The sequence below is a fragment of the Hippocampus guttulatus genome, chromosome 12 (assembly GCF_054856545.1).
Source record: "Hippocampus guttulatus isolate MCC_2025c chromosome 12, RoL_Hgut_1.0, whole genome shotgun sequence".
NCBI lineage: Eukaryota > Metazoa > Chordata > Actinopteri > Syngnathiformes > Syngnathidae > Hippocampus > Hippocampus guttulatus.
The window spans coordinates 18,921,068-18,933,616 of NC_141272.1; the positions used below are offsets into that span (position 1 = coordinate 18,921,068).

Here is a 12,549-nt window from a genome sequence, read left to right on the forward strand (position 1 = left end):
CCCTGTTGCAACACACCTGCTTCAAATAATCAGATCATCAGCAAGCTCTGCGCAAGCTTGACATTGAACCTGTTCATTTGAATCAGGTGTGTTACAACAGGGAGACTTGGAAAACATGCAGGGCAGTGGCCCTCCAGGACCTGAGTTTGACAACTATGAAATAATGTATCATGAAGAAGAAAAAAAAAGTTGCATTTTTGGCAGGGCAATTAGTTTTACAATAACCGAGACCAAGAATAGTAGAGCTCAGTCTCACACCCGTAATCCCTGTTCTCGATTCCTTCCCTTCCTCTCTCGTGGCAACAAACGAAGGGAACGTCTCCCGAGCTAGCTCGTTTAGCATGTGGCATCCATCACTACAAGGACGTACTTAGTATTTACAGCACCAAAATCCGCAACAAACGGCCAGGATTCTACCTTTGGCAACAGTGCAATGCAAGATTCTAGTTAGGGTAAGCCATTTTAAACTAGAAAGACAAACTTTTTCACAGTTAGAAATGGGAGTTTCGAATCCAACCGGAACTCTGCAAGTCACACCTGAGTAAAAGTTGCAGGACCAGCTATGAAAAAAAAGTGTGACTCATAGTCCCAAAAATCCATGATATACAGTACATGAAATGAAATGATAATCTCATTTCAATTCCCTAACAAATTTACTGACTGTGAAATTTGAGCTCATTTAGTTAAATACAAAGTTCATGTAGAGTACTTGAAGGAATTGAAGAAAGACATGGACATCTTAAATAATTTACAGACCAGTAAAAAACAGCAGTTTTTGAGAATCATTACTCTATAGGATTGTTTTATTGTTATAATGTAAGATACAATACAACTCACCTGATATGATCGTCATGTAAAATGTTTTCTTCCTCAAATTTCTAGCAATGAACCTGACAGCAGGGACAGTGTATGAGGTGGCTGTATGGGCTCACACCAGTATAGGTGACAGTGCCACAGCCTTGTCTCATTATCAGACTACTGGCATCCAGCCAGACCAGCCCCTCCTCAAAGCCCGAGCCCTCAACCAAACTGCTGTGGACTGCAGCTGGACCATCACCAATGGGCTATCTGCAAAGGTACATTTCATGAAAGGGACTAAAAATGTAAATGAAATGGTACCATAAGAATACTGTAAAATCTATGCATACTGTATCTGTTTTTTGATGGGCAGGATAAATAGGATACAAGGAGTAAAATGGATTCGTTTATCTCTGACATCTCAAACGATGATGTATCTTCCGGTTTGGGCGCCGATGACGATTGGCTCTCGTTAAAAGTTTCACATAGCGCGTTCTGGCTGCCGCTGCTCAACCCGTATTGTTTTGTGTTTTTTGTTATTGTAAAGTGCCCTTGGGTGTCTTGAAAGGCGCTTATAAATAAAATGTATTATTATTATTATTATTATATGCGCATTGTGCCGTGCAAGCGAGGATGTGTGTGTGTGTAATGGAACGGGGTTAAAAAAAAAATCAGTTTTTTGAGTATCGAAACTCGGTATCGGTTTACTCTTGGAGTGGATGTATACTGGTATTACCGTATTGGCCCGAATATAAGACGGCCCTGATTATAAGACGATCCCCTCTTTTTCAAGACTCAAGTTTGAAAAAAGACTTTTTGAACACCAAATTAATTTTTATACAGAAAGTAATTACAGTACATCTGAAACAAATGATTATAACAATATATTTGAGAGAAAAACATGTTATTTTGCCTCATTCAAATCTTAATATCTGAACATTTAAATATGTAAACTAAGGTGCAATCACATTTGTAAATAAATGGCTTCTGGTTTTTGAAGTGTAAATTACATCATAACTTCTCCTCAGCTGCCGGTTAACCTGGCTGATCTTCGACCCACTTTTCTCCAGATTGTCGCTACGTTTCTCCATTTTCTGTTATCTCTTCTATTATTTTCTTCTCTTTTCTTTCTTATCGCTATTTTTTATTTTTATTCTTCGTGACAGGGGTTCACTTTGGCCTGGGGAGTCAAGTTCAGCATTCGTTTCAATGATATTTGGCGCCATCTAGCGTCGTAAATGGGTATAATGTCTAGACCCCGACTATAAGACGAACCCCACTTTTTCAGTCTTATTTCATTGCAAAAAACACCGTCTTATATTCGGGGCAATATGGTAGTCTGACCTAAAAGTGGTATCGAACATCCCTATTATCTGTGAATTACAGAATAAAGTAATTAAGACATGTGGATGAAAACTGAGAATGTGAGTGCTTTGACACAGGTCTTGCTTTGGGTCAACAAGAGAGACCTGGTTTTCACCGTTGAGTGTCCATTATATTTTATCATGATCATATTAAAAATGCTCTTTTCAACTTTTCAATTCAAGATTTAATGACGGCGCTGATGGGTATGTTCATATGTAGGTGTATGGGGTGTTTTATGCTACATCATTCCTGGATTTGTACCATCGTCCTCGTCAGGTCTCCACCACTCTGACCAATCTGACTGTCATTGTGGACAGTAGCGAGCAGTACCTTTTCCTGGTGAGTCTTCCATAAGCAAACGCTCCGTTTGCTGCTCAGATTATTTCGTGCCAGTTAAATTCTTGATGAAAGTTATAAATTTCCTGCTTTTTTTTTTCTCTAACCCAGATAGTGTTTGTTCCCCGTGAGTGTAGGCTGTGAAATGTTGCGTCATCTAATCTTTGCATTTTGGTTTATTTTCCACAACTAGGTTCGGGCTGTTTCCCCCTTCTTGGGTCCTCCATCTGAGCATGTTGTGGTGAAAATGATTCCCAATGAACGGCTACCACCCAGGAATCTCCACCGTGTGAAAGTAGACAAGACAGAGGCCACACTTAAATGGCAGCCGCCATATGATACACCAAACACATCTCTGGTACAGCTCTCGGCTCTTTCTTATGATTATGTAATTATCGATGTTTTCTTCATTACATTTATGCCATGGACATATTTAATGTAATTATGATTTTACTAATGCATTACTGTTGGTGATTTGCTTAGCAATTAGCTATTGTGAAGGCAACCTTTTTGGCAAATGTACAGAGTAATGCTTTTGAATGTCATTGCTTGGGGTTGAGATGTTGGATTTATGAACCGGTGTCAAGTTCTCATGATTACAGTGATTTACTAATACTCCTGGTAAGTATAGCATGCCATGCATTTCACTGACATTACAGATGAAGAGAAACATTGTGTCATCGCGTGTTTCCGGTCTTTCTGTTCAGACATATGCAGTCCATGTGTGGGATGCAGTTCGCAAGGTGGAGCGAGACTACAAAGTAGCTACCCGGAACAACACGGTGGAGTACCAGCTGAAAGGCCTGGAGCCCGGAGGACGCTACAGCATCTCCATCCGTCTTCGCAACATGAGCAAGGAAGCCAGTTTCTCTCTCAGCACAGGTACACCCGTTCATTTGTGACAAGTTGGAACACACAATGCATCGGTGGACGCCATGTGAGTCAGGTCTCACTTGTAATGATTCATTCACAAGCAGCAGGAGATACAAAATAGAAACATGGGTGGTTCAGCCGTGTCCACTCAGAGGAGGCAAACAGTAATGCTTTGGTTGGTTGTCATCCACCCTGCAGCACAATGTGTGCACGGCTGTGGTGATTTGGTCATTGCTGCCTAGCTGCTGAGTTTGGGGTGTCCTCAGTTCTGATTGGGCGCATCCCGTGATGAGACACTTTGTCACACTCCCCCCTCTTCCGCTTATCTTTGTGGTCAGTGAAGAAAAGAGCTTTTGAGCAAGTCACCGTTAATAGTGAAATACATCAAACTACTACGAGAGCTTTCGCTCGTCACGAAGTTGCAAACAAGATCGTTTTTCTGGAGCCACGTACTCATACCTACAGGAGGCATTCACAAATCATTTGACGTGCTGTGATGTGTTTTGGAAATGGATGCCTGTGCACCAACTACCAAGGTCTCTTATAATGTCAATTCTTGAAATAATGTAGCTGTGTCACTGTGGAAAATGGAGTCCATTCATTCAAGTTAATTCCAGAAATGAAGTTTAAAGCATATAATGGATTGAGAGAGGCAACGTTTAAACTATTTATTATTGTTCCTTTCTAACTTGTACATTGCTTTGACTAATTGATTGTGGCCCCAGTCAATGTGAAGTTTCGAGCACTGGGTAGTTAACAGGATCATTGTACGAAGGTGTTCTTTTTAAATGCAAATCTTTATTTGTGCCGTGTTTGTTTTTTCTTTTATTTCTTAGAAATCTCTCTTTCTTTCTGTTGCAGTTCCACTTCCGGCTCCCGAGGCCTTGAAGATACTGACTGAGAATGACCACATATTCCTGTTCTGGAAAAGCCTAGCCGTCAAAGAGAAGACTTTCAATGAGAGCAGAGTGAGAAATTAGCTTTGATACGAATTTGACTTTGTGAATTATTGCTATGAAAGTACAAATATATATATATATATATTTATATATTTTTTTCATTGAATCTTATCTGTTAGCCCTTTATTTTGTTTTGATTTGAAACCAATATATTATTTCATCAACCCATTCAGTGGAAACAATTTTGCCATTTAATGAGTTTTAAATCAAGTGCACGTTACATTTTAAGGAACCATTTTGCCTACTTAGGTTACATCCATGTAACTGAAAAGAAATTCCATTTGTGATAGCTTTTTTTCCCTCTCTTTGCCTCCGTCATGCTATTTTCCTTCTTCATTTAACATTCCTAATACTGCATGGCCCCCCAAAAAATTGTAAAATTACTGCGATTGAGAAGAACGAATTGGCAAGCTGTTTGTCTCACGATTACTTCTTTTATTTTGGCATTTTTGGACCATATTTCCCTTGAAATTCAAACCATCACATTTTCCAAGGGTTCTCTGTATTTTATAGTGTTAGCCTCTGTCTCCTCTTCACTAATTGTAACAGGAATGCTTCTTTGTCTCACAGGGGTATGAAGTGCACGTGTACGACAGCTTGACCAACAAGACAACCTTTCTAGGAAACACAACAGAGACCTACTTCCGCATCAGCGGCCTGCAGATTGGACACAACTACACGTTCTCCGTCCAGGCCCGCTGCTTGCTCAACGGCCAACTGTGTGGCGAGCCCGCACTGCTCCTGTATAACCAAATTAGAGCAGGTACTGGGGAACACACCAACCGTGAACTCCTGTTTTTGCGCCAGTCAAACTCCACAGATAAGAAACTTTTAGAATTGTCTAGAAATGCAACAAAGTAGCAGCAAAGCACTTCTGCTCAACTCACTTCAACATAGCTCCTCGGCACCAAGATGCGTCAAAAGAATACTCCTACAGTCAGGTCCATATACATATATATGTAGGGAGAGCGAGAGAGAGAAGAAAGAGAGAGGGAGGGAGAGAACTTTGACATAATTCTCAATTTTTTGTCCCTTCACACCAACACAATGGATTTGAAATGAAACATGCAATCTGCAGGCTCTGCTTTCATTTTAGGGGATGTATTTACAATCTCAGATCAACCTTCTAGCAATTACAAAAGTTTGCTTATGTGCCTCCCACTTTTTAAGGGAACAAAAGGGACAAATTAACATTATTTTTAATACTTGATTGCTAATCCTTTGGATCGAGAGCATATAAACATGGCCAGACGCCGGATTTCATCCTTGCCAGGACTGTATTGCAACTGTCGAGATGCATGCTCAATCGGATTCAGGTCAGGTGAATTGCCTGAAACAAACTTTTGGGTTGCTGTCACAGCATCTGCAGTACAAAGTATGAGCAGATATCATTTCCCCAACCACTTCGGAGTTCATCTTCCTACTTTTGTCCGACACCGACAGCCATCCGTACATGCCAACCAGGCCATGGAAGAGCAGAGCAGCCAATTGCCCCATTGCTTTTGGTCCTTTCAAAAATGGGAGGCACATAACCTATTTAAATTCCTACACCGTCCATCTGATGGGGATGTACCGTAAATACCCTCCACTTTTAAATCCATTGTGGTGGTGTCTCAGGCCAAAAAGTGTTTTGACGTTCCAACATCTATGAACCTGACTGGATGTAATTTCGGACATTGGCCTGAACATGAAACCAGCATATTTTTTTCACAAGGTACAACCATTTTCTTGCAGTTCTGGAATTTGTTCTGGATACGAGGGGGGGGGGCGGGGGTGCAAACTTAGTTTTACATTCCAACGTTACATATGTCATAAAGGTTGCAAATTGTATTTGGAATGAATCATACTGATTATGCCATTTATTTGAAATGATACCATCAGTATATTGGTTCTCCCTCTCGTTACAAACTGTTGAGAGCAAGTTCCATACATGTTGTTTGCAAACCTGGGAAAAGCTACTGAAGAAGGGCGTCTTTTCTGTTCCAAGGAGCAAGTGAGGCCTCACCAAGTGAAGGCCACTCTGAGGATATGGCGGCAGTCGTGGTTCCAGTCCTCTTCCTGCTGCTGCTGGGAGTATGTGGCGGCTTGGTGGTGCTCTACCTCCGACACCGTCGACTACAGAACAATTTTACCGCCTTCGCCAACTCCCACTACAACTCCCGCCTTGGCTCTGCCATCTTCTCCTCTGGAGATGAACTAGGTCAGAAAGTTCCCATATTTTTGCCGCACCGGTAGTAACTCAGGTCTGTCATATTTTACGACACGCTTGTGACGTTTTTGGTGTTGAAGTTATCAGTGCCATTGTCCTAGAAGTTATGTTATCTCACAAAGGATTAGTGAACAACAAATATCTCTCGCCCGGTTTGACCTTTATCGCTCTCTTTTGTCCCCAGTGGATGATGACGAAGACGCACCCATGATCAGCGGCTTCTCAGACGATGTTCCCATGGTCATCGCGTAGCGCGACCTCGCTCCTTTTCCCCACTTCTCTTCTGCCCTCCACCCGCACCCTGTTGACAGGAAGCCACCTAATTAGAAACATGAAGAAATGAGAGATAGAGCTATTTTTCAACGATACAAATGCACTTTTTTGGATGCGCAATAACTTATTTTTTATAAAGGGAAAAAAAAAGAATATATGGAGGTCGTGTTGGATACTGAGGCATACTGTGAAGAATTTAGCGTTTGTTGAGTACGACATGGAACAATGGACCCCTTTTGGAGTGGTCCATTGGTTGAAGCCAAAATAAGCATCCAGAGACTTAAGTATGGAATGCAAAAAAAATAAAAATAAAAAAAACACACAAAAAACATACAAATGCACATACAAACAAATAAATGGTCCGCGTTAAAAAAAAATGAATATAAAAAAAGGCAAATGTATGTTTCTACCACAGCATATCACAGCATACATCCAGCTTTTATGCCCAGTTGGACCACAGTCAGCGGATAATCATCTGTAGAATTTGAATTGTCCATCTTTCTGATTACTGTTCGGGAATACGGTAACATGAATGTTCAACATGCATCAAAAACAACACTCCTGACTGCTTCGCGACAAAGATACACTTCTTTCCCACCCCCCTTCCCTCCACCACCAGCACCACGTTTGTATGTTGACACGTGCCAAGACGATTGGATAATTCCAAGCTTTGGGAAGTTGATCATCCCTGTTCAGCATCGATCCATCTGTAAATATTGGCTTTTAATACATCTTACCTTTGTAATACTGCAACGCATTATTTTGTAAAATATACTGTATATTTGGATTTTTAAATCATTCACAAGTGGAAATGAACATCCCCAGCTTTTTTGCCATAAATGTAGTCGACGTCTTTGGAGTTCTCAGGGAATTGTTTTTGGGTACCAGCGAAAGCACCACCACCATCATCACCCTCATGGATTTAGGGTGCGACGCCCGCACGCTGTTTCGGTGTGAATGGAGCAGCAGGCGCAATATATCGCAGATTGTAGCTGCTGTTTGGATTCACGTTCAATATTGAAATGACGGTTTTAGTGAGCAACCGACCCCATCCCCGAAATCAACAGCCGGTACTGGAATTAAGTCATGCAGGCCTTTTTTTATTTATTTGAAATCAACCAGAGGAAAGCGGAACCGTACATTGATCAAAAAAAAAATTCCTCAACAGATTAAAATCTATTGCAGACTTTTCAGTCAGTGATTTTTATTACTCTGCATCTTATACTGTGTAAATAAAAAGAATTCCCAAATGCACCTCTCTTAGTCAAAACAAAACTAGTCTGCGCGGCTTAATACTAATATAAATTGGAACAGATTTTTTTTAAACTCTTGGACCGTGTGTATACAAGCTCAATGTTGCAAAACGAATCACCCATGTCACCTACCTCCCACATGTCTGTCCCCCCCAACTGTATGGTAGTCTTTTAACTGAAATGTTGTATGTAGCCTTTGGGCTTGAGCCTTTGAGTCATCTACTTGATTTTGAGCTGTTTTATTGTTTTGTTTGTTAAGAAGTCTTCATGAATGTATTTAATACTCATCTCATTCTGTCATGAATACCTGTGACTTTTATGTACACTCTGTATTTCATTCTTCTTTCTTATTACAGTGGGTCTGTAAGCAACCATTCCACAGTGGTCAGTGGTCTGCACATGCTCTTTTGTGTTTGTGTGTCTTGGTGTGGAAATCCTTCTGCATACAGCTTCCTCTTTGACTACTCACTGAGCCCAATTATAATAACAGACAGGCCAACAAAACATTTCCAACATCATCAGGGTCTTTGCTGGCACTTTTTTTTAGGGAGCAGGAGGGCGGGGGGCGCGTTTGCTTTGATTTCCTCAGCTTTTTTTTTTTTATGTAGTCTTTGCCTTAACTTAGATTTTTTTTCTGGCAATGAATTCATGTTTGCTGTTTGGAAAAACTTTTTTTTTTATTTCACTGTAATTTGTGTTTTAGATTGACCACATAATGCCTTATAAGACTCAGTAGGCGTCTATATTAATGTATATGGTAGAATAAAATGTCACACGTATGCATACACACAGTCACAAAGGTAAAGATGATGCTATTCCCAAGGGCATTTGTTCAGTTTTGTCAAATCACTGCTCCTTTCCAATTCAACTTTTGGAGAGATACACTTTTAAGTCGTTTTTTTAAACTCATGTACAAAGTGTAATTATTGTTTTTGGCCATTTTGCACCCCACTTGTCTTTCTCAACTCTTGTCAAAACGTTTGCTTCAAAATGTTGTTTGGCATGGATAATTGGCCTTGGCTATCTTTGATGATATTGATGTTTGCTTATCTCAGAGGTTGCAAGAAAAAAAATGTTTAACAGTGTGAGATGTTTTCAAAACCACTTATGCTGAAATAAAGGTGATTACAATTACATTTTACTGTCACATTTACTCATATTTGGTGGCTAGAGTTTGCCAAATCTGATGAGCCAGTTGATAAGTGCGCCTCTTCATCATAGGATAACCTTGCTTGACGCAAAATGTTGAGCACAAAACTGAAGAACGGGGCGTGTGGCTGGGGTGGTATTCCATGAATCTAGCGTAGACACTTTAAACCATTCAACGCTGTTATCCATTTATTTTACGAAAACTAGACTGGTAAATAGATGGATGAAAATTTAGATTTACCCAGTTGTAACATCTGAAGGCAAATTCTAATCTTGATATACTCAAAGAAACATGTATATTCTGATCAAGGACACAATTAAACATACTGATGTCCTCACAATAAAGTATCAAAATAGTCAAGTAATTTTTGACGTGTTAGGGCGCCGATGAGGGTCGGTACTCCAACTTGGGCGTTTGAGCGGGGTCGGTGCATGCCAGCGTTGTGCTGATATAATCCACAAGGGGGCAGTAGATACTTTGGCAGCACTTTGAAACCAAGGTGCTTTCAGCGTTTCATCACGTTTTTAGGCTATTACAGTACTTTGTTTCTGTTGTAGGTGATATACGTCAGTAATATACAGTATTATCTTAGCGAAAATACTCGTTATGTGTTGGGTGACGACTACTGTAACTACTAACAAGCCTAAACTTGAAAATTGGCCTTTTGTGGGACTCGAAATCCCAAACTGTACATTGACCAATCACAATACATTACGGAGTAGGCTCCACAAAGAGGTCTGATACACATGTAGCAGCGCTTTCTTTATTTCAATGATACATTGTCTATTCGTCTATTTTCTTCACAGTTTATCCTTATTCCAGTCACATCCATGCTGGAGCCTCTTCCAAGCTCCCTTTGAGTGAGACGCTGGGGCACACCCTGGACTGGTCGCCAGGCAGTTGTAGGGCATATAAAGACAAATAACCATTCATACTAATTTATCGCCAGTTAGGCATCAGTGCCTCTGCTGGCCTAAACACTCCCAGAAGCATTAATTGACAAATGTGTGTTCTATGAAGTTGTATTTCTTTTGGAGTGTTTCTCTTGACTGCACTGCTTCCAGTACGTGCTGCCATGGAACCGTAATCTGCTCACGGCCTTCATAATCAGTAGTGCTGGCAGCTATAATTTCAACTGTATGAACAAATTCACCTCACAGGGCCAGCAGGCTAGCCAACAATCACTTTCGTGATGTACAAAACTTTATTACTTTCCTCAGACATTATTTTCACATTTTTGTACTTCACTTCATTATTTTTATGTCTGGAAACTTTCAGTTTTTTCCTCTGCTGCAATTACCGAAATAAAATACGACAGTATACTTTTATACACACGCACACACACACACACACACACACACACACACACACACACACACACACACACACACACACACACACACACAATTCCCGTGGGCTAGTTAAGATTTTTGGCCAGTTAAAGAAAATTCTCCAACAAGAAACCAGTGGTCTCCAGGGCTCCAAGGGTTAAGATGTGGGTGAAGGTTTTTTTGTGACTTGCTGGTGTCAAAGGTCAACAGAGTGTAGTTGAGGTGAAAGCCAGCAATTGAAAAACACTCTCCCTAATGTTCCTTTTCCACCATGCATGTGCTCGTGCTCGTTCCGGGCCAGTGCCCAGTTTAGCACCAGTTCTTTGTTTTTCCACCGCCGAAATTGGCTCGAGCTCTGGTGCTTGAAACTGGTGCTTCAGCTTGCCTCAATCATTTGTTGGACCAGAGTCCGGCACCAACTGCGTCAGGGGGCAGAGTTATCATGACGATCGCAGATGTAGAGGAATGACTTCCTGGAGACACAGAAGTTTTGCACAAACTATTGAGCGGTGAACTCCGGCACAATTGTGTCCCACCAGAAGAGCGATCGCGGATGTGCCCATATCGCATGCCATGTCCGATTCACAGCCAGCCCCGTGATCATCTATAATTGATTAAGAAAAAAAAAGTGTTTGCTGAGTGCATGTCCCTGACTGTTATATACTGTGTACAAGTCGATGCTATGCTCAGTTGCAGATGCTAACAGCGCATTAATATTAATATTAATATTAACCCTTTCATGCACCATGTAACCTGATAACATGATCAGCTGTCCACTGTGGTAACCGCTGTCCCTGAAAGGGTTAAGTTTCAATGTAATTTTGCAGTGTTGCTTTACTACTCCGTATTTTTTTGCTGTTACTCTCAAACTAATAATGGGGGGATGTAAATGTAAATAGCGTAAGTGGTTTTGATGAGTGAGGCCACCATTCACTGACCGAGCAGTCATGATGTGTTGCGCTGTTCCTGCTATTTAAAAGCGGGAACAGAGGAGAAAGCTCACATATCAGGATGGCTTTTTGTTGACCCCACAGAGGTGTTGCATTTCCTCAGCCTATAGCTGGAGTTGTTCGTCGGATGCGACTCCCTGTGGCTTCAACTAATAGCGCCCCCCCGCGCAGCTGTTAAAGGGTCGGAAGGGAAGAGCCATCAAGGGAGAGTGGCAGCAAGGAGACAAGGATGGTGGAAGCTCGCCGTGCTTGTTTTCAGATATGAGCATTTGTGTATGGCTGTACGTGTTGCAGTGTAAGTCGTGTAATCTCATTTTCATCTTTAGTATAACAATACAGTACACACACCCCAGTTCGACAACCCTCTTTTCCCTCCTTTACCCCCACTGGACATAAAGGGCACATTTGTACTCAAGCTTGTGCCATTGTTCTGCAGTCCTGCTGTTGATATGCACAGAGATTCTGCTTACTTTCAGATTCCATCAATATGGGCGGGTTTGACAAAGGCTGGACTATATGACCCGTCCGAGAAAAGATGCAAACAGAGGTTCCTTGACTCTGGTATGCTGCTGACAATAGCAGCAGTGTGAGCTTGCCTGGTGATTGATCATTCTGATATTTTGCTGTGTGGGATGGATGTTGAGGATGAGATAAAACAAACAAAATAAGGAGTGCAGAAATGCAATGATTTGTGGATGAAGGGATTTGGAGGGGCTAAGTGTGAGCTGGTGGACCTTTTGGGAAAATTATTTCTTATGACTTGCCGGCCAGATAAACTCGCCTAAGGAAACTGGTCAAATAGACATCCAAACAATTCAGATCGATGGTGAAACGGTTGCATTAACTTGTTGCTACGCGAGTGTGTGTGCTACCAATGTGGATATGAGATCATCAGTGTGTAACTTCACGTTCGTCATACGTCAACTGCTGTTGTACAGTTGGGACAGAAAACGTGGAAAGGACAGTCAATGACGAAGTCCGCTGTTGAGGAAAGGCAAGGCGGCTTCATTTAAAATTACGCATTTCAGACACGAGGTAACTCTGTGTGCTTC

At 41.3% G+C, this 12,549-nt stretch overlaps 1 protein-coding gene across 2 annotated transcripts in view; it reads left to right on the forward strand.

Annotated features, from left to right (window-relative positions):
* The window catches only part of sorl1 (sortilin-related receptor, L(DLR class) A repeats containing), a 59,644-nt gene extending 50,442 nt beyond the window's left edge, over positions 1–9,202 (forward strand). For both annotated transcript variants that reach the window (XM_086124981.1, XM_086124982.1), the window contains exons 41-48: positions 883–1,076; positions 2,383–2,502; positions 2,693–2,857; positions 3,207–3,381; positions 4,234–4,340; positions 4,902–5,094; positions 6,319–6,531; positions 6,725–9,202. In XM_086124981.1, the coding sequence (XP_085981107.1) occupies positions 883–1,076; positions 2,383–2,502; positions 2,693–2,857; positions 3,207–3,381; positions 4,234–4,340; positions 4,902–5,094; positions 6,319–6,531; positions 6,725–6,792 (1,235 nt within the window). In that variant the 3' untranslated portion in view covers positions 6,793–9,202. The remainder of the gene's footprint in view (positions 1–882; positions 1,077–2,382; positions 2,503–2,692; positions 2,858–3,206; positions 3,382–4,233; positions 4,341–4,901; positions 5,095–6,318; positions 6,532–6,724) is intronic.
* Positions 9,203–12,549: the final 3,347 nt, after the last annotated feature.